Source organism: Camelina sativa, chromosome 7 (assembly GCF_030686135.1).
Source record: "Camelina sativa cultivar CO46 ecotype springtype chromosome 7, ASM3068613v1".
NCBI lineage: Eukaryota > Viridiplantae > Streptophyta > Magnoliopsida > Brassicales > Brassicaceae > Camelina > Camelina sativa.
Genome location: NC_141886.1, coordinates 10,607,481 through 10,632,236, shown reverse-complemented (window position 1 = coordinate 10,632,236; position 24,756 = coordinate 10,607,481). Strand labels below are relative to the sequence as shown.

The 24,756-nt window shown below is 35.8% G+C and overlaps 2 protein-coding genes, 1 long non-coding RNA gene and 1 pseudogene across 4 annotated transcripts; 3 read left to right on the top strand and 1 right to left on the bottom strand.

The window, feature by feature from the left end:
* Positions 1-502: 502 nt before the first annotated feature.
* Positions 503-3,589, bottom strand: LOC147941154 (uncharacterized). The gene is made up of 7 exons (XM_087458399.1): positions 3,388-3,589; positions 2,698-3,292; positions 1,939-2,612; positions 1,628-1,787; positions 939-1,489; positions 711-890; positions 503-600 (listed from the first exon to the last, which is right to left on the bottom strand). Exons 1-7 carry the CDS (start codon positions 3,587-3,589, stop codon positions 503-505), a joined length of 2,460 nt encoding a protein of 819 aa, XP_087314525.1.
* A 3,182-nt stretch (positions 3,590-6,771) lies between these two features.
* LOC147941153 (uncharacterized) lies at positions 6,772-8,045 on the top strand. Its single transcript, XR_015560849.1, has 2 exons — positions 6,772-6,859; positions 7,853-8,045. It is a non-coding gene; the product is annotated as an uncharacterized LOC147941153 (long non-coding RNA).
* A 2,215-nt stretch (positions 8,046-10,260) lies between these two features.
* On the top strand, positions 10,261-13,860 carry LOC104700907 (putative serine/threonine-protein kinase At1g09600). Of its 2 annotated transcripts, XM_087458134.1 has the most exons (9): positions 10,290-10,568; positions 10,782-11,278; positions 11,361-11,645; positions 11,745-12,062; positions 12,222-12,449; positions 12,558-12,658; positions 12,750-12,855; positions 12,945-13,340; positions 13,430-13,860. In XM_087458134.1, the coding sequence occupies exons 2-9, from the start codon at positions 10,817-10,819 to the stop codon at positions 13,619-13,621; spliced, it is 2,088 nt and encodes a 695-aa protein (XP_087314260.1). In that variant the 5' UTR covers positions 10,290-10,568; positions 10,782-10,816; the 3' UTR covers positions 13,622-13,860. The 2 variants fall into 2 exon arrangements, with proteins under 2 accessions (XP_087314259.1, XP_087314260.1); XM_087458133.1 differs by having other exon boundaries at positions 10,261-11,278.
* Positions 13,861-15,759: 1,899 nt separating this feature from the next.
* On the top strand, positions 15,760-18,856 carry LOC147941152 (alkane hydroxylase MAH1 pseudogene; annotated as a pseudogene).
* The last annotated feature ends 5,900 nt before the right edge of the window (positions 18,857-24,756 follow it).

The following is a 24,756-nucleotide window of genomic DNA, read 5'->3' as shown; positions in this document are numbered from 1 at the left end:
AAGACATACCTTTTCATAACATTAATCTATAAATTTTGAAACACTTCTTTGAAAACAACATTAGTTCTTTTCCTCTCGATCTTCCCTTCTTTGTTGACAATTAAGATTTTCAACCCTTTTATTGAAGTTACCCTAGATAACGCAACATATAGCTGTCCATGAGAAAACACTGGTCTTGGTAAATATAATCCAACATGTTCTAGAGATTGTCCATGACTTTTGTTAATAGTCATAGCAAAAGTCACTGATAATGGAAACTGTCGCCGCCTCATTTTGAAAGGGAGTTTGATGTCTGATGGTGTGAGAACATTCTGTGGAATTAAGACTATAACACCAATTTTGTCGCCTGTTATTACTCTTGCTTCTACAACATGTGCCGCCATTTGAGTTATCTGTAGCCTAGTACCATTGCATAACCCACCCTTTGGATCAATGTTCCTAAGCAACATCACAGGAGCTCCAACTTTCAAACACAGGCTGTGCTGTGGCAAACCTGACAACTTTATGCTGTTTGAAAATCTGTTGTAATTATTGGATTTTTTAGAGAGTCCAAATCTGTTGGGTCAATGCTATCAGCACTTAGATAAACCATTTCTTCACCTGTATATTAATAAGCATACAATGTGTTAGTAACATATTAATCACAGTATAAATTATTAAAGATGTAAATGTTAAAAGTTTAAATTATGTGTATAAATCAGAAAACTTACTATCTAGTTTCTCTAGCATATACTGGTTTATTGTATTGACGTCATCATTGGTTGGTGCTAAAATTGCTCTTTTTTGGAAGAATTCTGCTTCACGATTATCTCCTAACAATGCCGGATCACCATATATTTCCCTAGTAATAGCTGCAATAGGATTATCTGCTTCTGTAATCAAGAAATCTTCTGGGATATCGATTAGAGCTTCACCATCATTAGGTTATGAAATTCTACCATCTCCAACGTCTAAAAGCCAATCTGAAAAATCTTGGATCTCTTTAGCTTCTTCAACACTTAAATTTTTCTTTAGTAGACGCATATTCTTGGTCAACTTTAGAACTTCACAGTGATCCCATAGATAAGAAGCATTCAGAGCTGATAAGACTATTTCAGCCCGTCCTGCACCATTAATCACCGAAAGTACTTGTCTAAAATCACCTCCGAAGACCACAACCTTTCCAGCAAATACCTTGTTCTCAACGTCTCCTATAATGTCAGAAAAGCTTCTGTCCAAAGACTCAAAACAATAATTGCTCATCATTGGTGTTTCATCCCAGATGATAAGAGATGCCTTTCTGATTAAATTAGCCAAATCTGAATTAGGCTTTATTTTACATAGAGAATAGTCATCAACTATGAGAGCTATGGCAAATCTAGAGTGTGCAGTCCTACCACCTTCTAACAACAATGAAGCAATGCCACTGGATGCCACATTAAGTACTATCTTTCTTTTATATCTTATAGCTGCTGAAAGTATCTTCCACATAAATGTTTTTCCTGTTCCTCTGAAACCATATAGAAAGAAAACCCCACCAAGATTGTTGATAACATCACCAGTTATCTTATCAGAAACGCCTCTATGCTCATCTATGAGCATTTGAATCCATTCGTCATGCTTTTCTTTTAATTCATCACGATTTTACCTCATCTCTTCAGCAATTAAACAGTTGGTATTATCTATTCCTTCTGTAGATGGCTGTGGAAAGTCTCCAATATTTTTCAGAGATCCTCCATTAGATAGCATTATCTTCTCTATTTCTTGCAACGCATAGTTCTTTATTTCTGCTTCAGTTAAAGTAAGATCTGCAAAGCATGACAACATACACATAAAAAACCATTGGAAACAATATTAGGTAAAGAATTGAAGAAAAATTGATGGTTGACTCTTAAAAAAACTATGCATTGCAAAACGATGAAAGCACTTTGCTTAATTGAAAAACGAACTCGCACCAACCTGGATTGTTATATTCTTCTTTCTTCTTGTTTTCAATATCTTCTGATAGAAGCTTCCATGTTTTTTTCCAAACATGTTCTGGTCTTGATAGAGAGTCCGAAAGAATCAGCATTGCAAAAAAATTCCGTAAATACTCACCAAAACACCAGTAACTTGCATCGATTAGACTATCAATCCAAAACTGATCATTAGATATGATCCCATGCGCAAAACATGTTTCTTTATATGATTTGTAGGTAACACCATTGTAGGTTTTGATGTCATCAAAACAGGTTGAACCCTTGACAATATTAAGTAACACTCTAAAAAAATACTCGTCTTCTAGTTTTCTGGGCACATAATGAATCCTCCCTAATGAAAATCCACTACTCCTTTTAGTGAATTGTCTATTCTTCCCATCCCAAGTGAAGTATCCGGGGATTTCTACAGAGGTGAGTTCTCTAGCAGATTTTCCATTTTTTCCAACAGCATTATTCTTACAAAAAGTCATCCAAGCCATGAATTGAGAATCTTGATTAGCCACACGTTCCAAAACATCTTCTATTTCTTCATCTTCATCGTAATAGGCTGGTTGCTTTCCTTCTACATGAAAAGATAACTTCTGGACAGGGGTTGATCTGTACTGGATGGGGAACTTAAATATCCTCCATATAGCCTCCGATGTCGAGATGTACCTGTATAATATAAACCCATTGAGATATTTGCGCAGATTAATAATGAATTAGAGATATACAATCTTGTAAAATTAGAAGAAGTAACCTGCAGTCAAAGAAATCTTTGATTTCATTCTTCTTCTTTTCAGTTTGATCTGTTGGTCCACCATCATTAGTATCTTCTTTAGTGGTTTTGTTAGACGGCTCCACAATGACAGCTACACGGTCTGGACCCTTATTGATGTACTTAAAAAGGTATTTGATTGAACCACTTTGATTGCACCATTCCACGTTTATGTGAGCTTGATAACGAAGAGATAATTTAGCATTGTAAGGTACAACATACCTATTGTCACATTTTATGCCACTCTTCTCTACAAAATGTTTTGAACGACGCCCCCTATAAATAGGATAACCATCACACCCAACCTTAGTTATATCTTCGTATTTTTTTGGGAATAGTTTAGACCACCTCCCGTCAACCATACACGGTGATTTTGGATTTGCTGCACCACATGGCCCATGAATCATTGAATCTTTAATGACTTCATAAAGTTCTGGATCTTCATCTTCATTTGGAATCTCAGCTGAAATGATCTTGTCAATGTCATCTGCTGTTGGTAGCTTACTTTTAGCATCCATCCACAATAGAATATGAGCATGTAGAATTCCTCTTTTCTGAAGTTCAATGGTATACATAGCTGCAAGTGTATAGCTAATTTAGCAGAGTTTTCTGGAGGATTCAATTTAATTTAAAAAATAGATCATAGTCTAAATATATATTAACAATACTTACCAGCCTTTGTTTTTCCCAACAACCGCTTTTCTGTCAAATCTTTCATTAGCGACTCCAACTTAATTTTGAAAATTCTAGCAACTATGTCTGGTCTATCATCTGCTATCAATACCCATCCCCAAATCACACTTTTTAGTTCATGGATGTTACAATTCTCCCCCACCAACAAGAATTCATCTTCAAATCCCGCAGCACCATCCATCCGTCAAGGGCCTCTGTGCCACCTTCAACACGACCCGCACATCCTCCGACCGGACTGAACACCGTCAGCCAAGGTTTCCTGTGCAACTATCGCAACAGTCCGCACACCTCCGACTAAACTCCGAGGTCTCCCTCTAGCCAATATACTCACATCCAAGACACTATTTTCTCACAACTCAGTGCTTCCCCCGTCCGTGGTCGCAACCAACGAATCATGCTGGCTCGCTATTAGGCCAACCGCCTTAAGCTACGGCATCCAAGTAGTCACTCACACACACTCCCCCTGCTCTCGGGTCATAACCCTCGAGACACAGGCTCACTGCCGAGCCGCGGCTCACAGCTACGGTATCCAGGGAGTCTTAAAAATCCTGCTCTTGGGTCGTCACCCTAAAGCACTCTCTCGGATCGTCATCCGAAGCAACATACCACTCCTACTCTCTGGCCACAAAGTCCATCGAGCTATCGGTATCACAAGAGTTGGGCCCACATGTCCTTGAGCAAACAAGTTTTGATGCCATCGAGTATCTTCCGACTAGATCTACCTCAACACTTTCCACAAAAATTTCCCTTTTTAGAAACTTTCTAACTCTGGAAACCTCCTTTTTGTGGAAACTTCCCAAAAAAATAGAAACCCAAGCTATTTCCCTTTTTCCCATGACAACAACAGTCAAACATAAAGAAAAAAAAAAACTCATCTTATTAATCTCAAAAATGTCATAATCGTCACAACCTCTATGAAAAATACATAAGAAAAAAAAGAAGATACAACAATCCAAGCAATCAACACGCATCCCGAGCACCACCTCATCTTGGTACTTAGTCGCACAACCAACCACCCCTAAGCGACCAAGTATCAAGAGATATGGGCCGGAATACCTCGTACCCGCTCCAGCCACGGACTACAACTTAGACCCGGCTAGACAAGCTCAAGTCATCCTCTAACCCAGCTGCAACCTCAACCAGCTCCGCTCTCGTAGCATAACTCCTCACTCTGCACCCAAGTCCTCAGATCATCCCGTAGAGCCAACAAGAACCTCCGCACCTGAGTTGATTCTGGCTCCAAAGCCCGGCCTGCATACCCCACAAGCCGACTGAACTTTGCATCTAACTCCCGCACTGTACTGTCCCCCTGAATCAACCCCAAGAACCGTACCTCCATGCGATCAATAGCCTCTTGTGGAAAATACTTGGAGTTAAACTCCCTCACAAAATCTTCCCAAGTCATATACCGCTGCACCCTCCGTGCTGTCACCGACCTCCACCACACACGTGCATCACCTGACAAGTAGTGCACCCAAAATCCACCCTAAACTGGTCGAAACACCGAAGTGACTGGAAAAGATACTCCATTCGCTCCCTCCACTCATCCGCTACACTTGGATCCATACTTCCCGGGAAAGACCCCGCTCCCACTCGCTGCAGCTGCACCATCATCTGCACATACTAAGCGTCCACTATCTCGGCCCCCGGCTGCACACCTGCCTGCAAACCCGCCACAGGCTGTACCGCTGGAACCTGCCCACCTACCACTGGCGGCAGTGCTGGAACCTGCCCACCAACCTCTGGTGGCACTGCTGCTTCAGGAACCTAAGGAAACATGAAACCAACCAAACTGCGCAAGCAAAACACCACAACAACAAAGAACAGCCATAACAAAAGAGATCTCAGGCTTAGATCAGCCATGGTCAAGCACTCACCTCTTTTGCAGGAAGATTCTGACTCAACAATGATGAATCCAACCCTTAGAAGCCTTCTCCTTTGTTCCTAGCACAAGGTCTTCACTCCACAGCAACAGATCTCTCAATCCAAGCCAATAATCTCACAAAAAGCCTCCAAACTCTCAAGAACAGTTTTGTTTCCCTCTAACTCTCTCTAAACGGCGACAAAACACATAATACCCTCGACCTGGATCGCTTATCCACTTATATACCCGGTTTAGACAAACAAAATAAACCAAACCAACCCAAAATCACGAAATAAAATAATCTGGTCGAACCAGAAAAGCTGGTGTCGATCGACACTCATCCCCAAATCACCCTATTTGGTTCATGGATGTTACAAAACATGTCGAAGAAAAAACAAATACATTATAACCTCTATAAATTAATACTCTATAAATTAATAAACACTATAAATTAATAAATTTTGTTGGTCCCAAGTCGGGCCAGTGTAAAAAATATCAAAATTTGATAATTAATAAGATAATAATTTCTTTGAAATCTCCATGTAAAACCCAATAATATCGTAAATTAATAATCATGTAAATAAATATATATATATATATATGTTGATATATGTATGGTTTTGAGTTTTCGTCTAAAACTCACATCTATAAATATTGGCTATATTGTCTTTTCAAACTATAATGATAGAGAATACTCTATAACATGTCATAAAAATAGCTAAATTTTTTTTAAAAAATTCAATTTCTACATATGCACCATCTTCATTTTGATAGTTTTATAAAGTATTTGTAATTTATTGTTAATAATGTTTTTTAAATATTACAAATTTAATTCTAAACTGATAACATCATAAAGTCTAGTCTTATTTTGCTAAAATTGTCTCAATTCATAATTTTTAAATTTTTTAAATTAAAGTATATATCTATAAATTAATAATTATTAATTTATAGATAAATTAATATCACTATAAATTAAGAAAATGTCATGGTTCCAGCATTATTAATTAATAGAGGTTTTACTGTATTTTATTTATACCAGTTCGACTAACATTTTAATAATTAAAAGTTTTCAAATATATTTAAAACACAATAAAAATAAATTTTTGTCCCGCAGTATACCGCGGGTTCAATCCTAGTTTAACTGAGACGATTGGAAACATAAACCCCCAAGTCTGCAATTCGCAAACCTAGCAGATGTGTATTGTAGCGCCTAGCGATAATCCGTTTCTTGTTCCGTGGATTTAGTTTTGGGTTTGTGGGTTTTGTTAATCTCCTTCTGAATTCTATTAATTGGATAAGTTGATTATGATTCTGGGTTCATTCATTTTATTGTAATACAGTTCATGAATGAATTTTGCATGAATTTTGCTATATTGTTTTAAAAATTACTAATTGTTACTATACCGATACTTTGTTATATGTATCAAAGAAATATCGGATTACTTGAAAATGATTGTCTAAATTTAGATGTATGCTTTGCTTTAGAATTATATGTGCGACTCATATCTAATTGTTTTTTCAGTATCTATACGAAGTTGATCTAAAATCAAGCTGAAGGATATATACACAAACATCCTAATAATATATGTAAGTTTTTTTTCTTCTAAAGTTGTTTTACTTGTTAGACGTTAAACTGTTTACACTATAATTTTGTTCTGTATTAAAATTGATGACAATATATTATATACATGTACCTGCATGGAGCCAATTTTCTTACATAATAGTTAGTTTTCACCGAAAGAAGTTTTTAAAAATCATTTTCACATATTTCATTGATTGTTTATTGTACAAAGGTATATAAATTGATAGATAACAATAAAAATTAAACTAAAGTGAATCCATATTGTCTTTGCGAGCACGGCCATTAGGCATGATCATATTAAATCATAAATCTTTAAATGTTATTTTAAAGATGATAAACCATGGTTAATAAACAACTATTTTAGACGCAAATTGGATGAGTATGAGTTTGATGGTAATGATGACCATGCGTGTAGTGATAAGAAAGAAGAAGGGGTGTATTCAACTTGACATTTTAGGTGATTTGTGTAAAAGTTACAAATCCTATGTTATTCAATCATGGATTTTAGAAAGTCTCTTGAAATCCACTGTTATTGAACTGATGATTTAAAAATCTACTTTAATATTCAAAATAGTTTGTAGATTTGGATTTTAATAAGTTTTAGGGATTATGAAGGATTTGAGAGGATTTGTTTAGTTAAAAATACAGAAATCCAAATTTCATGGTTTTAGGTGGGATTTGAAAGAATTTTACTATAAATCATATCAACTTCCCTAAAATCTATCAAAATTCCAAATTTTCTAAATTCCATAAAATCCTCCAAAATCATAGTTTTAATACACCCCCCCCTTAAGTGTGATGATGATTGCAGTTTAGATGATTGGTAATTTGCATTTTGAACAAAAAGCAATGTCTTATTTGTATGTTTTTCTTAGATTGCTAATCATTAAGTCAAATATCTAAGCTTAATGACTTTAAAAAGACTCGTGTTTGTGTTTCTTTCCACTTTTGCATTGGTTTGTGTTTTACCAGAGAGAAGAATACTTGTGTTTTTATAGGAATATAGCTACGAAAGTGGACATCTTGATCTCTAAGATTTGAAGCATATACAGAAGAACATCTCAAATTTCCAACTACAGTAGAACCTCTATAAATTAATAAACACTATAAGTTAATAAATTTTGTTAGTCCCAAGTCGGGACAGTGTAAAAGATAACAAAATTTGATAAGATAATAAGATAATTTTTTTTTTGAAATCCTCATGTAAAATATGGTCCTAATAATATCATAAATTAATAATCACATATATATATATATGCTGATATAGTAAAATATGTTTTTCTTAAATTTCATATCTATAAAACAATTATTATGTTGTATTTTCAAACTATATTGAAACTTGGTCAAACTCTTGTGGTTGTCAGAAGTTCGTCAAAAACTTATATTTTCTAGTTTTAGAAACTTAAGAATGCTTAGAGAATTTTGACAGAAACTTAAGAATGTAAAACTCAATTCTTTTTTTTTAACATATGATTTTGTGAGATTTTCATCTTGTTGTTGTAGAGATTTAAAAGAAAGAAGAAAGGTCTAACATTGTTTTCGATTATGTTTATGTCATTGGAAAACTGTAATCATAAGAGGTAGGAAATCTGAAAATTAGAATAGTTTGTGTATCTTTTATCAAGTATAAAGATAATAAAAACAAATTCAATGTATTTCCTGGTAAATATTAAATACAGAGCCGATTCCAGGCAAAAGCTGATGAAGTATGTGCTTGCCACCCGATAATAATATGTAAATTTTTGGCCTTCAAATGTCATTGATATTTCCTTAACGTAGTAGTAAAGGTGAACAGTAATGTATCCTTTAAAAAAATTAGCCTTAATATGGTTTTGGGTTTGTGACTCTATTAGGTCGTGAGACGTCTCTAATAAGTCACGTTTTTTAGGTATATTTTCAGAACAAATTACCGCATCTGCTTAATCTATTGGGAGTGCATAGGCTTGCCCAATGGACAATATTACCAAAACTACTAGGGTAATCTAAACTTAAAAAAAAAAAAAAGGTTTGTTGGCAAAATAATACATTTTCAAAACTTAATTGGAATTGTAGTACATTTACTATTTATAATTAGATAAATAGATGAATTTTATTATTTGTGAGATAGATAAGAAAGTGGGGTATAATGCAGTTTTAGAAACCGCTAGGCGCTAGTCGGGCGGTCGCGGTGGGCCTAGCGCCTAGCAAAAAAATCGGAGATTAAACGGGGACTACTTTTTGGGTTATTTTATTAAATTAATAGTAAATTAAAAATATATAGTACTAAATATATGTATAATTATGTTTATATGAAAAGAAAAATATCAAATAAAATATAAAGATATAGTATTGTCTTTAAAATTACGGTAAAAACATAAAAACTTAATATTAAGAAAAAGAATGATTTTAATTAAAAGTTTGTACATTAGTTATTGTAAAACATCATAAACTCTTAATTTAAATGTCTAAATAACAGAAATATATATATTTGATTTATATTTAGCTCCAAAACTAATTGGTATATACAAAATTATGCGGGAATTAATCGGATTAGACGGTATAATCGGATAATGGATGCTAGGTGGAGATTAGTCATTAATCCAGGCGGAGAGGATGGGCCTAGCGATTTTACGGGGCGTAATCGGTGCTAGGTGGAGATTTTTAAAACTATTGTAAAATTACAAAAGGGTAATTGCATAAAAGACATCCGTACAACATATTTAGTGTACACATTTATTACACACATATAAATATTTTTGTTTCATTCATATTGAATATATTATATATCATTTGTACGGATAAAAACATGTATATTAATATATATATATAAGTACACTAAATGAACTGTACGGGTTAAACTTGTATATTATTATTCATTTGCACACTTAATATTTGTGCACATTATAATGTGTACAGACATCTGTACAGATATATGTACACACTATAATTTGTATGGACACTTGTACAATTAATATGGTGTACAAATACAAAATTTATATAAAATATTTAACATTATCAAATATTATTACACAAAATGCATATCAAAATATAAAGAAAAAACATAGATTTTTTTGTATCTGTAAAAAAATTACAAAAATATATATATTGAATATTATTTTAGTTATTAGATTCAAGGGGTAATTTAATAAAAAATATATATATTTAATTTTAATGCCACATTTGTAAATAAAATGTTTTGCCAATTTTAAATAGTGAATGTCCTAACTCTCCAATTAAGTTTTAAAAATGTACTAAAACTCCAATTATCTCAAAAAAATAGCAAATTTAAAAGAAAGTATTTGTAATTAATTAATTTACCTTAGAAAATCTAGTAGTTTATAATTATATTAATAATATCCCAGATCCTGGCTGACCTTTGACTTTTTATTTTGCTTCTTTTTTTTCATTATTTTGCTTTTTTTTGCTTATATTTGTTTCCTTCTTCACCAATTTTGGTTTTTTTTTTTAAATTTTCTTTTCTCCCTTTTTCTCACAAATTTTCCTTTTGTAAACCCTTAACCAACCGACCCACTTACCTCTGATTTCAATTTTCATTTTCCTCAACTCTAGGACTAATGAAACCAACTCAACTCAGATCCGAAAAACTCTCTTTTCACAAAAATTCTACGATCTCTCTCTCTCTCTCTCTCTCCTTTAGCTTTTTTGTTTTCTTCTTTTACTTGACCAAGTCAGACTAGTTTCGTAATCAACAATGTTGATCTGAAAATTTCAAAGGTTCGTTTAGATCTACAGAATTCTCACCTTTTTCTTCTTTGCCGATCTGGGATTCTATATATCCTCCAGAATTGGTTTCTGGGTTCTTTAAATTTCGACTCTTTCTTATAAAAAGCTCTCTTCTTTTAATTAATTGTGTTGTTTCGGATATATAAAGTTCAAATCTTTGCATTGTGGGTTTCAAAAAGGTTGAATCTTTAAATGTTGAATTAGTTTTTGTGAAGAAGGAAGGAAGAAGATTCAAAATTATGGGTTGTATTTGCTCAAAAGGAGTACGAACTAATGATGATTACATCGAGACGAATCATGTGAGTATTGGTAAGGAGAATCCTAAAGCTTCAAAGAAAAAATCTGATTCAGAGGAAGCAGGTGTGAATGGGAACGAAGCTACATTGAGGCTGATACCTAATGATGAGACCAAGGACACTTTCTCGGATGAGGAAGTGGAAGAAGAGGAAGAGGAGGAGAAGAAAGAGATTAGTTTTGAGAGGAAAGCTTGTGAATCTGTGTTGCAGAAAGCAAACGTTTTGGAGTTAGTTGATAATGTAGGACCATTGCAGCCTAGAATGAGTAGGATTGGTAGTGTTAGTAATGGAGATAGAGCAGCTAAAGTTATTGCTGGTTGGCCTTCATGGTTAGTTTCAGTTGCTGGTGAAGCTATCAATGGATGGCTTCCTCGTAGTGCTGATTCGTTTGAGAAGTTGGAGATGGTGAGTGACTTTTTTTTTAATTAGATTTGGAGTCTTTGAATCTTAGATGATGCTAAGGTTCTGTTGTTGTTTTCGTTTGCAGATTGGGCAAGGGACGTATAGCAGTGTGTACAGAGCCCGTGATCTCGAAACTAATCAAATAGTTGCACTTAAGAAGGTTCGGTTTGCTAATATGGATCCTGAGAGTGTGCGGTTCATGGCGAGGGAGATAATCATCCTTCGTCGACTTAACCATCCAAATGTTATGAAGCTTGAAGGGCTGATCATATCAAAGGCTTCAGGAAGTATGTATCTCATCTTTGAATATATGGACCATGATCTCGCAGGTCTTGCATCAACCCCTGGGATTAAGTTCTCTCAGGCACAGGTAATAGATAAATCTCTAAGTGTGTATGCTATGCGATTGTTAATGACTTTGGTGTGGTTATAATCAGTTGTTTGTAACATCTGATATGCTTTTTGCTAGATTAAATGTTATATGAAGCAATTGCTGCTTGGGTTAGAACATTGCCATAGCTGTGGTGTGTTGCACCGTGACATCAAATGCTCAAATCTTCTGCTGGATCGTAACAATAATCTTAAGATTGGTGATTTTGGTCTTTCTAACTTTTACCGGGGCCAACGAAAGCAGCCTCTGACTAGCCGTGTTGTGACATTGTGGTACCGACCACCTGAACTTCTGCTTGGGTCAACTGACTATGGAGTTACTGTTGATCTGTGGAGCGCAGGATGCATACTTGCTGAACTTTTCACTGGAAAGCCTCTTCTGCCCGGAAGAACCGAGGTTTGGATTCTTTTACAAAAAAATTTCCCTTTTTCAATGATTTGACATGTTGGCTTTGATTACCCCAAACAGATGCACAAATGTTATATTAGGAAGGCATATAGACATGTCATTGCAGAAATTGAATATCAAAAGAGCCTTTTGTTTTTATATGAATAGGTAGAGCAGATGCACAAGATATTTAAACTCTGCGGATCACCTTCTGAGGAGTATTGGAGAAGATCACGGCTGCGGCATGCAACCATCTTTAAACCTCAACATCCATACAAGCGATGTGTAGCTGATACATTTAAGGATCTTCCTCCTTCAGCTTTGGCCTTCCTTGAGGTTCTTCTAGCTGTAGAACCAGATGCACGTGGAACTGCATCCTCCGCCCTTCAAAGCGAGGTTAATAACCTTTTTTTCACTGCCTGTCTAATTTTCATGTTTTAATTGAGAAATGCAAATCAGTAACGTTGTCTCTTATACATACATTTCAATATTCCTTTTTTACAGTTTTTCACAACAAAACCTTTTCCAAGCGAGCCGTCAAGTCTACCAAGATATCCGCCAAGAAAAGAATTTGATGCCAAGCTTCGAGAGGAGGAAACAAGAAGGTAAAATTCAGATCTACGAACCCTTTACACAAGTTATTTCTCAGCATTATCTCGGCAACATTTAAATATATCCCAATTTGCTTACGTGCAGAAGGAAAGGTGCAAGCAGTAAACAGAATGAACCGAAACGGTTGTCTAGAGAGTCCAGAGCTGTACCGGCGCCTAGTGCTAATGCTGAATTACTGACATCAATACAGGTCACTTCTGAGTCTACAGATGAATGTGTGTGTGTGTGTATGTATGCCTATGCTTGTATCTGATTGCTTTGAATTTTTCGTTTTCAAAGAAACGTCTAGGAGAGACTAACCAGACAAGTGTGAGTGAGAAGTTCAATCCTGAGGGAGATTCTGGTAATGGCTTCCGGATAGAACCACTGAAGGGCAATACTGCGCAAAATCCGTACCCAGTCTACACAAACGGAGACGTTCATTCAAACGGATCAAGCCAACTGAGAACACAAAGGTCCTATGTCCAACGCGGGGCAGCCCAATTGTCAAGATTCTCAAACTCAATGGCACCTACTAGAGATGGATCACAGTTTGGAAGTATGAGAGATGCTATAGTGAATCAACGCTGGCTTGAAGATGGTTCTGAGAATTTCAATTTGTCTCAAAGATTGCTTGAGAAACCTAATGGTTTCAGGAAAGATGACCCCTCATCCTCTAGCAAAGAACCAATAATGGTAATAACAAAAAAAAACTGTGTTTACATTGTTGTTAGGTTTCTGTGTTTGTATATTTTTTGTGGCTGATCAAAATTTGGTGAAAACAGAGTTATGATGGTGAGAAGAGAGGGAGGATTCAATACTCAGGACCATTGATTCCAGGAGAAGGGAACTTGGATGAGATGTTGAAAGAACATGAAAGGCAGATCTTGTTAGCTGTACGAAGGGCTCAAGCCGACAAGGCTAAGAGAGACGAGAACCGACAGGCTCAAGCCTCGTTTCCAGCTAATGGAAGGTGATATTTTGGTAGTTTCTAAGAGAAAGTAAAACCATAATAAACAAACTTTTTGGGAAAATCTCCACCATGCTTGCCCTTTCTTTATCTTTTTTTTTGGTTTGCTAGACTTGTTTGGTTTAGAAGAAAGGGCTTAGGACTTAGGATCTTGCGTTGTATAGCCAAATCGCTAACAGTTTACCTGACTTATATTATAATATTCTCCATTCTTTTTAGTAATCTAATAAATCTCGATTTAGTAAATTGTTTACTGTTTCAGTTTTACATATTTACTAAACCTTTTTTCTTAGCTCTCTCATTGGAAGACAAGAGATCTTTATTCTCTACGAGTTTTACAAAAAAACAGAGAAACTGGTCTTATCTTGGTTGCTTCACTTGGCCCTTTTTCTTTAAGGTTCTCCTTTTATGTCCGCCCCTTGGAGTCTCGGGCTTTGTTTTTGGAAGGATATTGTACCTTGCCGTAATGTAACTCAACCGTATTGTTAAGATAATTGACTTAACCATTGTGCTACATCTTTTGTTAAACTGTAATGCGTCTGTTACAAGGTTAAGATCTACAGGTTTTTTACTATATTTTAATTACTCGATTTATTAGAGGTACTTACAAAAAACATCAAATAATGTGATACTATCGGGCTAAATAAGAAGGCTAGTAGGGGTAGGCAACGAATTGGTTAGGTTAGTTATGGTTTTTATCACGGACCAACCAAAATTGAAACGCTAACACGCCTAATAGCGTTTTCTAATGCGATTGTGCAAAAAGTTTACCAATCAATAAATTTTGCATAATCGTATTAGAAAACGCAGAAAAGCAAACGGCCTAATCTTGTCCGTTGTAATCTATATTATTTTTAGATATATGTCTAAAATACAGTGAACATAGCCGACTAGATCATGTGCCATACAATGATAAACTAAAATGAGTATGAGTTTGATACCTAATCCTGGATTCTCTAACATAACTCAAAACCTGTTTGGGCTCCTACCACAACGTTCATGCAGTCAATTGAATCAATAAACCACAACTACGGAAACCAGATCACCTACGGTTCAATGATTGCAAGGACTGAAATGATTTTAGATGCGTGTACTATTTAAAAAATCAAAGAACATTTGTTCGCCAACTAGATCACGTGGCATTTAGACTATCTCCAATGGTTTTTCTTATTTTTTCCTCTATAATAGAGGAACTCTATAATAGAGATGAGTTTTACTCCAATCTATCTCTATTCTCACCTCTAAAATAGAAATTGCTATTTTATCCTCTATTTATAGAGGAATCTTTGTAAAAAAAAAAAAAGAGTCCTCTATAAATAGAGGAAAAAATAGCAATCTCTATTTTAGAAGTGAGAATAGAGGTGGGTTGGAGTAAAATTCATCTCTATTATAGAGTTTCTCTATTATAGATTATCTCTATTATAGAAATAAAAATAAAGGACCATTGGAGATGCTCTTAGTGAACACACTAAAAGCGAGACAACAAATTACAAATTAAATGAAGAGTTTGGTGTTGCCCAAAAAAAAAATGAAGAGTTTGGTAAGTAGACCTTGAGTCTCTAAAAAGTCATCAAGATTTATTCAGGCTAGTACCACAACGTTCATGCTTTCAACTGAATCCATGGAATTTTCATATTTCAACTTGGATGGTAACACATAGCGTTGGTACTATAGCAAACAAATTTTATAATGACTCTTTATCTATATCCAAATATCCTTTTGTGAAAGAATGATGATGGTAAGCTTACTTGAAGTCTTCATAATCATAGCATTTCTTTTTTCCTTTGAATTCCAATATTTCTTCATCCACAAGAAATCTCTTCATAGATGAACTAGGTTCCCTTTAAAAAAGTTGTTGTAATCTTTAAAAGATCATATATGTGGCATTCAGCTAGCCGATAGATCATATATGTGGCATTCAGTTAACAAGGTTAATACAATCACAAAACAAGACTTAAGTTTGAGGAGTTTGTACCTAATCCTTGACTCTCTAACATAACTCCTACCACAACGTTCATGCAACCAATTGAATCCACTGAATTTTCCATATATAAACTTGAATGGTAACACATACCATTTGCACTGTAGCAAACAAATTTGATAAAGATACCTCTTTTTTCTATATCCAATATTATTTGAGTAAGAATGATGATGGTAAGCTTACTTGAAATCTTCATCATCATTGCATTCCTTTTTTTTCTTTGTTTCCAATGTTTCTTCCTCCACAAGAAATCTCACAGAAGCCCTTTGTTCAAGAACTGGCCTTTCCTCGGGATGGTTCCAGGTTTGGTCGTCGAAGTCCATCGGATATATGATTTGATGGTTGAGGATCTTGAGGCCAGCTATCTGAATTTTATTTTCAAAGGAGCCTGGTTTACTGGAACAGACTTGTTACTCACGGCTGATCCAAGGAACATCCATCACATACTAAGTTCAAACTTTCAGAATTACCCTCAAGGACCTGAATTCAAGAAGATCTTTGATGTTTTGGGAGATGGAACTGTAGCCGCTGATTCAGAGTTATGGGAGGATCTGAGGAAGTCAAATCACACCCTTTTTCACCATAAATATTTCTTTGAGGTCGCGGTGAGTAGTAATTTAAAGTAAGTTGAAGAAGGGTCTTTGTCCTTTGCTTGACGAAGCTGTTGAAAAAAACATAATCTTAGACTTACAAGATGTGTTTAAGAGATATATGTTTGATATTTTCTCGATTTTAATGACTGGTTATGATCCAATGTCTCTATCCATTGAAATGCCAAAATTTGAGTTTTCTGAAGCTGTAGATGTTGGTGTAGAAGCGATCTTCTATAGATATCTCAAACCGATGATTTTGTGGAAGCTTCAAAAATGGATTGGGATTGGTCTTGAGAGGAAGCTGAGAGTTTCGATGCTTACTGTCCATGAAATGCTTGCAAAGATCATATCTTCAGGAGGAGAGGAGATAAGACGTGGGGAAAGAGATCTTAGAATATCGAGAGGAAGAAGAAAAGAAACAGAGCAAGAGACTTTGTCTCTTCTCTTTGGAGAAGACATGAAAGAAAACTGAAATTTTTATTTGCATGAAACTTGTTACTATATACAATACGATCACAACGTCTATTTATAGACTTGAAACAATATATATGATGAAACATGACGAAGGATTAGACTTGTGCCTTTTGACATAAGCGACATTTCAACACATCATGCCCCTTAATCACATTTTTCACTTATCATATATAATTCCATATTTCTATATGATGACGTAACTCAATTATCACTAACACTCCCCCTTAATTGAGTTACCCTCTGAACAAAGTTTGTTTCTTGTCATATCAAACTCCAACTCCTTGTTGACGTGTATTCCTTCTCTCTTCACAACTCCTTCTTTCTTGTTGCTTCTTCAGTTTGACGTTGCACAATTTGACACCCTCTTGTCAATGGTTTTTTTTTATTTATTTATTTTCTTTCTTTTGACATAGGAACTCTTGAGTTACTCTTTCCCTCAACACTTCTCCTTTGTTACATTCAAATTTTCTCCACGTGGGCTTCTTCACATCGCCTTTGTGAACTTCTGTCACGTCTTCATCCGGTTGTTTTGTCAACCTTCTTCCACTCACTTTCTTCTAAGTGAACACTCTGATTTTACCTTTTGATGTCCTCTTGATCACCAAATCTGGGCGTGAACCCTTTCACCAAATCTGTGCGTGAACTCAGCTTCCTTTCTTGCTTGGCGTCTTCCTTTGATCATAATCACATTCACATCTCTGTGACGTCCCTTGCGTGAAGTGAAAAGTTTTCACCTCTTCTTTGGTTATATTTTCAACCGTCTAATGCTCCATTTTTCTCCGAGGTAAGCATCCTCTTTTGTGCTTGTGCTTGGTGTCTTCCATTGATCACCATAAAGTGCTCCATTTTTTCCGAGGTAAGCATCCTCCTTTGCTCCATTTTTTCTCTATTTTTCTACGAGGTAAGCATCCTCTTTTGTGCTTGTGCTTGGTGTTTTCCATTGATCACCATAAAGTGCTCCATTTTTTTTTCTGAGGTAAGCATCCTCCTTTGCTCCATTTTTTCTGAGTAAGCATCCTCCTTTATTGCTCCATTTTTCTTCGAGGTAAGCTTCCTCCTTTTGTGCTTGGTGTCTTTCATTGATCACCATAATGTCTCCATGATGTCTTACGCAATCTTTTCCACATTGTCTTCGTTTAACTCTTCAACCGGCTCCTGCTCAATTTTTTCTATGAGGTAAGCATCCTTCTTTATTGCTTGGTTCACTGTTTGATCATCATCACGTCTCTGTGACGTCTCTTCTTCGGTTATCTGTGTAACCTCACAATTTTTACAATGCGTGAATCTTCTCCACATCTTCTTCGAACAAGTTTCACAACTCCAACTCCACATCTGTTTACTCCATTTCCTTTTGAGAAGATTTTCTTTTTCTTCTTCCCTTTGGAGCCCTTCTTCTTGAAGGTTCTGTTTGTGAAGGTTGATGGTACTCTCTGATCTTGTCACCACCACCTTTTCCTATTTCGATTTTCTTCTTCTTCTTCTCACCCTTGATTTGTTGTCTCCATCTTTCTCTTCTTCTTGCAGCAGAATTTTTCTTATTTTTGTTCTGCTTGGACAGGCTCCAAGACCAACCTGGCTCTGATACCATGTTAGAATATTGAGAGGAAGAATAAAAGAAACAAAACAAGAGACTTTGTCTCTTCTCTTTGGAAAAGACAAGAACAAGAACTGAAATTTTTATCTACATGAAACTTGGTACTGTTTACAATACGATCACAACGTCTATTTATAGACTAACAATATGATGAAACATGACGAAGGATTAGACTCGTGACTATGCACTCGTGTTTTTGGACATAAGCGACCTTTCAACACTATCATGCCCCTTAATCACATTTTTCACTGATCATACATGATACATAATTACATATTTCTATACGATGACGTAACTCAATTATCACTAACAAGAGAGACATCAATGGACGTGTTAACGTATTATATGAATGTGGACACGACCAAATACAAGCTCTTGAAACCGAGAGATGTTGTTTTAAATCTGTTGATAGCAGGAAGAGACACCTCAAGCTCAGCTCTCACTCAGTTCTTCTGGCCTCTTTCTATGCATCCTCAAGTTATGGCCAAGATCGAACATGAGATCAACACAAAGTATGATCCAGCAGATCTAGAGAAGCTTAAGTATCTACATGCTGCCTTGTCCGAAACTTAAAGACTCTGGGCGGATCTAGAAACATAATTAACATGGGGCACAATATATAACATATAAATATATCAAAAGACATGTATGAAGCAAAATTATTTAATGTGTTAATCTACAATTGGCAGTACATAACTAATTAGATGTGCTATAAATGCTATGCGACAACAATTCTAGTGAATCAACACCATAAATCAATTTGAATATGTCCCTAGTGTCGAGTCACTTGACAAAAAGTAATGATGTTTTTGTATGTATAGTATTTCTTCTGTTTTACAAAAAATATTATTTTGATATATTACATACAAATTAAAAAAATAAAAAACTATATGTATAGTATTTCTTCTGTTTTACAAAAAATATTATTTTGATATATTACATACAAATTAAAAAAATAAAAAACTATATGTATATATATATATATATTAGATATGTATGGACTCGTGTAATACACAGTTTTGGTTTTAGTTTCTCGTTAATATATTACATATAATTGTATACATTTTTGTTCGATAGCAGTATATACTTCAACTACATATTAATAAGAAAAGCGATCTGAACGTACTATTGATCTTGAAGATGTCGCTTAAGTATGTATTTGGTATGCAAAATGCTTTTGCGTACAATTTTTTAGTAATATCTTTTGAACTTTTATTTTTCTTGGAAAAAAACTTCTACTCGTGGACTATATATATGGTATAGTACTATAGTTTTCTCAAAACACTGAAACAACAAAGGATATATTTTAGTGACATACATGTACGATGGATGTAAAAACAATAAAAAAACATATTGAGGTTAAGCCTTTCTAGCTAGGATGTATTATTATATCTCAGTCACACTTAGAGATAGACATATCACCAACAACCAGTCTAACAATGTTGTCTTTTTGTGGAAGGTCAAATTCATCTCTTTGTGTAAGGTCAAATTGTCTATAACACTTTTTAGTTTAATTAAGTATTTTTCGCTTGTTGAGTCTTGTATCTATCTCTAGAGCAATTATAAAAACCTTAACTGACTCCTTGTATTTGTCAAACATTATTTACTTATAATATATATATATATTTTTTCCAAGATTATTTACATGGTCATGAAGTTCATGAGCGGTATCTCCTGCGACTGGAGTAGAGATCCAATTTTATGATAATTCTGACCATATATACGAAAAATGAAAAGTCATTTTCTAAATTGATATTGTAATCAAATTTTTCTTCAATTTATGTAAAAATAAGCATTAAATTATATAATTATAAGTTGTTGCGAAACGATGCCGACCATCGTAGCAAGTTATTTAAGAAAGATGGAGGTGTTTGACGTCGCAGTAAAACAACTCGTCCTCTTTTAATATTTTTGAAGAAGAGTTTTCTAACGCTAGAATTTATACCATGATTGTTTTGTGTATTTTTCTCTTAAAGATCTTCTTTTTTTTAATTCTATAACCAGTTTAATCTTGATTCTTATCAACACTTAAATTTGAGGACTTGACTGGTTGCTAATTTGAGCTACCTTTGATCTTAATCTTATATGATAAATCTTGCAATATATATTTTTGGTTAGGTGAAAGTGTCTCAAATTTTGTAGTATGATAGAATAAAAGTTCTTTCCAATTTTTTGTTATAATTTGGGAACCCTATATTTGTTGGGTTTTCCTCCTAGTGGGGAAACCAATTGGGTTTGGTTAACCAAACCTGGACTTGGACCATTATATTAGTCCATGAGATTAATATTGGGCTTTGGGTTATGAAACACTATATAACCTAATTATTGGCATAAGAAAAAATAGAAAGAAAAGACGGATCTAGAGGAGAAGAGAAAAACAGAGCCTTTAGGGTTTGGTGTTTTGCACGTTTGGACATTCAAACAAGCTCCGATCTGGCTGATTTTTGGAGGGTGACTTCGTGACTCAGTGTTCTACATATTTAACGGTGGAGATCTTGTTTCAACGGTTGGTTTGTGAGAAATCTGAGTTTTAGCGTGGCTGGTCGTATCTGGAATTTTCAGATTTTTCTGCAGCATCTGTCGTGAGTGTTTGTAAGATCCAACGGTGAGATCTTCTCGGTTTGAGCTGAAATTTTGCAGAGTTGTTCCTGATCTGTCTATCGAGGATTTGTACGGTGGAGATCTGAATAGGTTGCCAGAATCTTAGTAAATCTAGGATTGTTTGGAACTGCATATTTTTAGGCTTTTGTGTTCTCTCTTGTGTTGTTTTCTTATTGAGATTGCTACTTGTAACCTTAGTCTCTGGAGAGGACGTGGTTGTACTCAAATATATTGGTGATAGTGGAATTTTGAGTCGACTACGGTCCCATGGTTTTTACTCCTCGCATTGGGGAGGTTTTCCACGTATAATTCTGTGTCTCATTTATTTTACGCTCTACCAAGTTTATTATATTTTCCTCACAAGTTCACATAATTTAGGGTGAAAATTTATTCCGCTGCACAACTGTGCGTTGTTTCCCCAACAAAGTGGTATCAGAGCACTGGTTTAATAACTTTGGTTATTGGTTGCTTTTGTGAACGATGGAAAATAAGGGTAGAATGATAAGCTTGAATGGTTCTAATTATCATCTATGGAAAGGCAAGATGGAAGATTTGCTTTTCGTGAAGGAATTTTATGTTCCTGTCTTTGAGGAGAAGAAACCTGAAGATAAGACTGATGATCAGTGGAAATTGCAGCATGGCCAAGTGTGTGGTTTGATAAGGCAATGGGTAGATGATAATGTGTTGAATTATATTGAAAAGAGACTAATGTTCGTTCTTTGTGGTTGAAGCTGGAGCAACTGTCTGCTCGAAAGACCGGGAATAATAAGATGTACATGATCAAGAAGTTGATTGAGTTGAGGTATCAGGAGGGAACTCCGATGACTGATCACTTAAATGTGTTTCAGGGGCTGCTTAATAAACTTTCTGATATGGGAGTCAAGTTTGAGGATGAGATTCACGGTTTGTGGCTTCTTGGTACATTACTAGATTCTTGGGAGGTGTTTAGGATGTCTCTTTGTAACTCCGCGTCGAATGGTGCTATTTCGATGGATGTAGTGAAGAACAGTATCTTGAATGAGGAAACTAGAAGACAGTCTAATGCTAGTTCCTCGCGTTCAGATGTGTTGGTTACTGAATCAAGGGGGAGGAGTACATTTAGAGAGCCCAAGAATGATAAGAACATGAGCAAGAGCAAATCTAATAAATTTGCGAATATGGAGTGTCACTACTGTCACAAGAAAGAGCACTTGAAGAAAGATTGCTGGAAGTCGAAAAGAGATAACAAGCAGGAAGGGAAGCAATAAGAAGTAGATCGAGTGACAATCACTGACGATCAGTTTCTCATTCTTCTTGAGAATGATGCCAGTAATGTATGCCATGACACCAACTGGGTGGTTGATAGTGGAGCTACTACTCATGCTACATCCCAACGGGATTTGTATTCTACCTATACTTCGGGTAGTTATAGTTTTGTGAAGATGGGGAATGATGGTTTGGCTCAGGTTGTTGGCATTGGTGATATTTGCTTGGAGACTAGTCTTGGGACTAGACTTGTGCTTAAGGATGTTAAGCATATCCCAGATCTTCGGATGAATTTGATATCTACGGGAAAACTTGATGATGAAGGTTTCTATAGTTTACACGGTGGTGGTAAATGGAAGCTGTCACGTGGTTCTATGGTTGTGGCTCGAGGTGAGAAGCTTTCATCTTTCTATTGGATGCAGGCTAAGGTTTCCAAAGACAGTGTTAATGCTTTGGAGGATGATGCCATGGAGTTGTGGCACAAGAGACTTGGTCACATAAGTGAGAAAGGATTATCTGTGTTGTCTAAGAAAGAGGTTATTCCAACTAGCTCTGATTTGCACTTGAAGAAGTGTGTGCATTGTTTGCGGGGTAAACAACACAGAGTCTCTTTTAAGTCTTCTGCGACTTCTAGAAAACCTCAGGTACTTGATTTGGTGCATTCAGATGTATGTGGTCCAATGAAAACAAAATCTCTTGGTGGTGCATCATATTTTGTCACATTCATTGATGATCATTCAAGAAAGTTGTGGGTTTTTACTATGAAGACGAAAGATCAGGTTCTGGGATATTTTAAGCATTTTGTGGCATTGGTTGAGAGACGGACGTGAAAGAAGTTGAAGTGTATCCGAAGTGATAATGGTGGAGAATATTCTGGACCATTTGATGCTTATTGCAAAGAACATGGTATTAGGCATCAGTTCACGCCACCTAAGACTCCACAGTTGAATGGGTTGGCTGAAAGAATGAACATGACAATTGTCGAAAGGGTTAGATGTTTGATTTCACAATCAGGTTTGGCACAGACTTTCTGGGGTGAGGCTTTGAGCTCAGTTGTTCACGTGTTGAATTTATCACCGAGTGCTCTGTTGGAGGGTGATATTCCAGAAAGGGTTTGGACTGGTAAGGATGTTTCTTATGGTCATTTGAGGGTCTTTGGGTGTAAGGCATTTGTTCATATTCCCAAAGATGAGAGGTCAAAGCTTGAGATGAAGTCGCGACAATGTGTGTTCATTGGTTATGGTCAGGATGAGTTTGGGTACAGATTTTATGATCCCGTTGAGAAGAAGCTCATTAGGAGCAGAGATGTTGTGTTCATGGAAGATCAAACGATAAAGGACATTAACAAGTCCGGAAAACCAGCTCAGAATAATGAGAGTTTGATTGATTTAGAGGTTATTCCTTCTACATTGGTCCACAGTCAGGTTGAGGGTGAGGTTCATGTTGATACACCTGGTGCAGATGCTCCCGCACATGATGATGGTACTGGTGATCATGGTGACGATCATGGTGAGACACCAACTACCAAGAATCCAACTATTGTTAGAAGATCTGAGATAGGTCTTATACCGTCGACTAGGTATAATCTTGGTGAGTATGTGTTACTTACTGATGGGGGAGAACCTGAAAGCTATAGTGAAGCTTTGGAGGATGAACACAAGGATAAATGGCATGATGCCATGGGTGATGAGATGGATTCTTTTGAAGAGAACCATACTCTTGAGTTGGTGAAGTTACCTAAGGGTAAAAAGGCTTTGCTTAATAAGTGGGTGTATAAGATTAAGCATGATGAGACCAGTTTGTCACCTCGATACAAGGCTAGGTTGGTTGTGAAAGGATACAGCCAAAAGAAAGGAGTTGATTTTGATGAAATATTTTCTCCTGTTGTGAAGATGTCATCCATTCGGGTTGTACTTGGATTGGCAGCAAGTCTTGATCTAGAGGTTGAGCAAATGGATGTAAAAACTGCTTTTCTTCATGGTGATTTGGAGGAAGAGATTTACATGGTACAAACAAAAGGCTTTGTGAAAAAAGGTGAAGAGGATTTAGTTTGCCGCTTGAAGAAAAGCCTTTATGGATTGAAGCAGGCACCGAGAAATTGGTACATGAAGTTTAAGTTTGTTATGGGGGAGCATGGTTATAAAGAGACTACTTCTGATCAGTGTGTGTTTGTGCAGAGGTTTGGTGATGATGATTTTATCATCTTGCTGTTGTATGTTGATGACATGTTGATTGTGGGCAAGAACTTGAGCAGAATTGAGGAGCTGAAGAAGCAACTTAGCAAGTCCTTTACCATGAAAGATTTGGGTCTAGCGAAACAGATTCTTGGTATGAGAATTGTTAGAGACAGAGGTGAAAAGCTGATTCACTTGTCTCAAGAGAAGTACATTGAGAAAATACTTAAAAGGTTTCACATGGATAAGTCTAAAGCTGTTGTTACTCCTCTTCCTACAGACTTTAGATTGAGCAAACAACAGAGTCCAAAAACAAAGTTGGAAAAGGAAGATATGGCAAGGGTTCCATATGCTTCTGCAGTTGGTAGTTTGATGTATGCCATGGTCTGTACAAGACCAGATATAGATCACGCTGTTGGTGTTGTTAGTCGTTTTGTCTCCAATCCTGGAAGAAAACACTGGAATACTGTGAAGTGGATT

Bases quoted from the DNA above. Each gene is read 5' to 3' on its own strand.
- LOC104700907 (XM_087458133.1), top strand. From the start codon at position 10,817: ATGGGTTGTATTTGCTCAAAAGGAGTACGAACTAATGATGATTACATC. The intron at 12,063-12,221 runs GTTTGGATTCTT...TTATATGAATAG, and splicing joins TTCTGCCCGGAAGAACCGAG to GTAGAGCAGATGCACAAGAT. The intron at 12,659-12,749 runs GTAAAATTCAGA...GCTTACGTGCAG, and splicing joins CGAGAGGAGGAAACAAGAAG to AAGGAAAGGTGCAAGCAGTA.
- LOC147941154 (XM_087458399.1), bottom strand. From the start codon at position 3,589: ATGGATGGTGCTGCGGGATTTGAAGATGAATTCTTGTTGGTGGGGGAG. The intron at 1,788-1,938 runs GTTGGTGCGAGT...CATGCTTTGCAG, and splicing joins AGAAGAATATAACAATCCAG to ATCTTACTTTAACTGAAGCA. The intron at 891-938 runs GTAGAATTTCAT...TCGATATCCCAG, and splicing joins GCTTTTAGACGTTGGAGATG to AAGATTTCTTGATTACAGAA.